The sequence below is a fragment of the Myotis brandtii genome, unplaced genomic scaffold (assembly GCF_000412655.1).
Source record: "Myotis brandtii unplaced genomic scaffold, ASM41265v1 scaffold208, whole genome shotgun sequence".
NCBI classification, from domain to species: domain Eukaryota; kingdom Metazoa; phylum Chordata; class Mammalia; order Chiroptera; family Vespertilionidae; genus Myotis; species Myotis brandtii.
The window spans coordinates 6,863,276-6,866,357 of record NW_005357764.1 but is presented as its reverse complement, the minus strand read 5'-3'; the positions used below and the strand labels follow the sequence as shown (position 1 = coordinate 6,866,357).

Below are 3,082 nucleotides of genomic sequence, written 5' to 3'. Positions count from 1 at the left end.
CCGGGCAGGGCCTGGCCTCCGCGCCTCGCGTCGGGACCTGTCCTTTTCCCCATTCTCCATTTGACCGTGAACGCGGAAATTTACACGCTTTATGGAGCGGACATTTAGTGCTCTCCGGAGGCATCTCCACGAGGTCCCCACGCGCCCTGAGACCGGCAGATGCACGAACCTACCACCGGAGGGGCGGACAGCCCCTCTTGACGAGGAGCGAATAGAACGGGGAAAAGTTAGGTTTTCGCAACTGGGTGCCATGGGGCCGCTCAACCAAATGAAAGGAGCAGATCGAGAAGGTGGTGAGTGAGAGAAAAGTATCCAGAGAGACAGAGACCGGGACAGACACACCGACAGTGGGTGACAGATTGAGGAGGAGATACCAAAGAGAAGGGGGGGGGGCGATAAAAGTCAGAAAAGCAAACTGGGGTCGAGGTAGAGACAACCTCAAGGAAAAGGAAAACAGACGGAGGACAGCGAGGGAGAGCGGTCCAAGGGATGCGGCCCGACTCCAGGCAAGACCCCCCTCAACTTGGGATCCCGGCCCCACGCGCGCCCCGGGAGCCGGGAGCCGCTTGGCCGCCGGGCCAGGGCTTCGACTCTGCTCGGGCCACGTCTCCCTCCGCGCTGCCGGACTCTCCCAACTCAAAGCCTTTCTTCCCGGGCCCAGCCGGGCCATGCGAGCCGTGGCACGGCCGACCCCGTCCTGGCCCGACCTCCTGGGTCCGCAATCAGCTCCCACACTCGCCATCTGAACACGGCGGTGTTGGCGAGCTCCCCACTCCCCGGCCAGGGGGGTCCTCTTCTGCGTTCATTTTTTAATCCACCGCCGAGTGTTTCTCTACGCGTTTTTAATCTCTATTTATTTCTGTTTCGCATCCCTAAGTGACTTTCTCTGAGAGGTTCTGTTTGCTTGGTTAAAAAAAAATAGTCAACGCTGGACTGTACTTTTGTTTTCAAAAGTTTTAAGCATGGCCTTTGCTTGGTTTTTATTTTTAAAACCCAGAGAAATATGTCGTTATAGGTTGCTTTTTTAAAACGAAATCTGTGAGCATAAAATTAAATTTTAACTGTATTTTTCGATACAGAAAGAAGTACTACCGTAGGTATATTTCTCTGGAATTTAAAATACCTACATGCAACATTATTCTTTGGGAGATTTTTTAAAGCCGATCCAAAATGGCGCGTTTCTCGGGTAGTTTTTCAAAATCCATTTACAGGAGTGTTGCTTGGGGAATTTAAGTTATCTGACTATAGTGTTGTATTTCCCTGGGATTTAAAAATTACCTCAGAAGGACATTACTGCGCAGGGGTTAAAAAGCTATCTACAACAGCACATTGATTTGTAAACCCCAGAGGAGTAAGTGCCGGTGCCTCCTGGAGTTTGTACACGCACAGCAGTGCATTCAGTCAGGGGTGTGTTTGTGGCTTCTTACTTTACATCTGCTCTGTGTTCCTACTTGACTATTTTTAAGAGTTTCTGACCCTTTCTATGCGTGTAGGCTTAGAGCTGTGAACTTTTTTAGGCTTCTGTGTTTTGCTTCTAAGTTCTTTTTTTATGTTTCACTGTTTCTATGACTGCGTGTGTTTTGTAGCGACAAGGGAGAGAGGCTAGAGCTCCAGGTCACCTAGACAGTCTGTCAGTCTGGGCTGCCGGGGCTGCGGCTGGGCCTCCGGACGCGAGGCCTGCAGCTGAGGCCGAGAACAAGACTGTGTCTGCCTGCCCGGAGGGGCTCCCGGGCAGCCCTGGGGAGAAGAAAGTGGAGGGCTGCAGGCCATACCACCTAGTTCATGCTCCACTGACCAGCTAGCTTCAGGCTAGAAAAATTAGATCCTAGCTCAGAAAAGCAGAGACCTCCCTTAAATTTAGACTGACTCTTGCAAGTCAATTGCCGCTGACATTAGCAGCTGGGCTCAAGCCTAAACCAAGCTTGGAGAGCAGGCCCTGCCCTGCCAGGAGCCTAGGCCCGCGGCTCGGCTCCTCTACTCCAGGCACCCAGACCAGAGGTGACTACCGACGACCAGGCAGCTCGGGCTCTCCCCAAATGGGGACGATACCAGGGCCCCTGGCGGGAGGGAGGGCCGCCAGCGCCGATGGCGGGTTCTTCGGTGGAGCCGGGATGGGTACAAAAGGGCATAAGCCCAAGGTGAGGACGGGTACAAAAGGGCATAAGCCCAAGGTGATGAAGCGTCCCGTCCTGCCTGCTTCAGAGAAGGAGCGCAGCGGGGAGCCCAAGGGGCCTGAGGACAGCGGTGCTGGCGGCGCGGGCTGCGGAGGCGCGGAGGACCCCGCCAAGAAAAAGAAGCAGCGGCGGCAACGCACGCACTTCACAAGCCAGCAGCTGCAAGAGCTGGAGGCCACGTTCCAGAGGAACCGCTACCCCGACATGAGCATGCGGGAGGAGATCGCCGTGTGGACCAACCTCACGGAGCCGCGCGTGAGGGTGAGTCGGGGCGCATGCAGGCGGCCGGCGGCGCGGCCTCTGCCGCAGCCCTCGAAAGCTTAGACTCGCGCTCAGACTTTCACTTTCCCACCACTCAGACCTGCTCCCTCTCTCCACCGTAGCAGATTCCACCCTAAGCCCAGTCTGCCCAGTTGCCGCCAAGCCCTTTGGCCGCTAGCACCCTCGGCGGTCGGTCCTTCAATCCCTCTGACCCGCATCCTACCTGACCCTCGGGCTCTACTGCAGCCCAGTCCAAAGACCTGTGGCCCCAGGAAGCGTTCCCCGCCCTGGAGGGCCCAGGGCCCACTCGGATGGGACCACCCTGGACAGCGCAGAGGGTTCCCTGCCGCTGGGGACCTCAGAGTGGCCGGCGCCTCCCCCGGAAAACGGAAAACGAAAGGGAAAGGCGGGTCACCCCTTCCTGGTAGCCTTCGAGAGGCCCGAAGGGTGCCTAAGCTCCGGGTCTCAAAAATTTCTGGGATGGTGGTCCCATTCTTACCGGCTTCTCCAAAATCTCTGGAATTCTCCACCTGACTCCTCCCAGCTATTCAACCAGTCAGTAGCTGGGCCCTTTCCCTAATTCCCTTTCCTGTAGCTGGGGTCACAGGGGGGGCTGGGCGGGGGAGGGGGGGAGGCAGCTCTGGGGG

At 56.7% G+C, this 3,082-nt stretch overlaps 1 protein-coding gene across 1 annotated transcript in view; it reads left to right on the top strand.

Annotated features, from left to right (window-relative positions):
* Window positions 1–1,839: 1,839 nt before the first annotated feature.
* The window catches only part of PITX1 (paired-like homeodomain 1), a 5,853-nt gene continuing 4,610 nt past the window's right edge, over window positions 1,840–3,082 (top strand). The window contains exons 1-2 of the mRNA XM_014539150.1: window positions 1,840–2,138; window positions 2,172–2,435. Of these exons, the coding sequence (XP_014394636.1) occupies window positions 2,037–2,138; window positions 2,172–2,435 (366 nt within the window). The 5' untranslated portion in view covers window positions 1,840–2,036. The remainder of the gene's footprint in view (window positions 2,139–2,171; window positions 2,436–3,082) is intronic.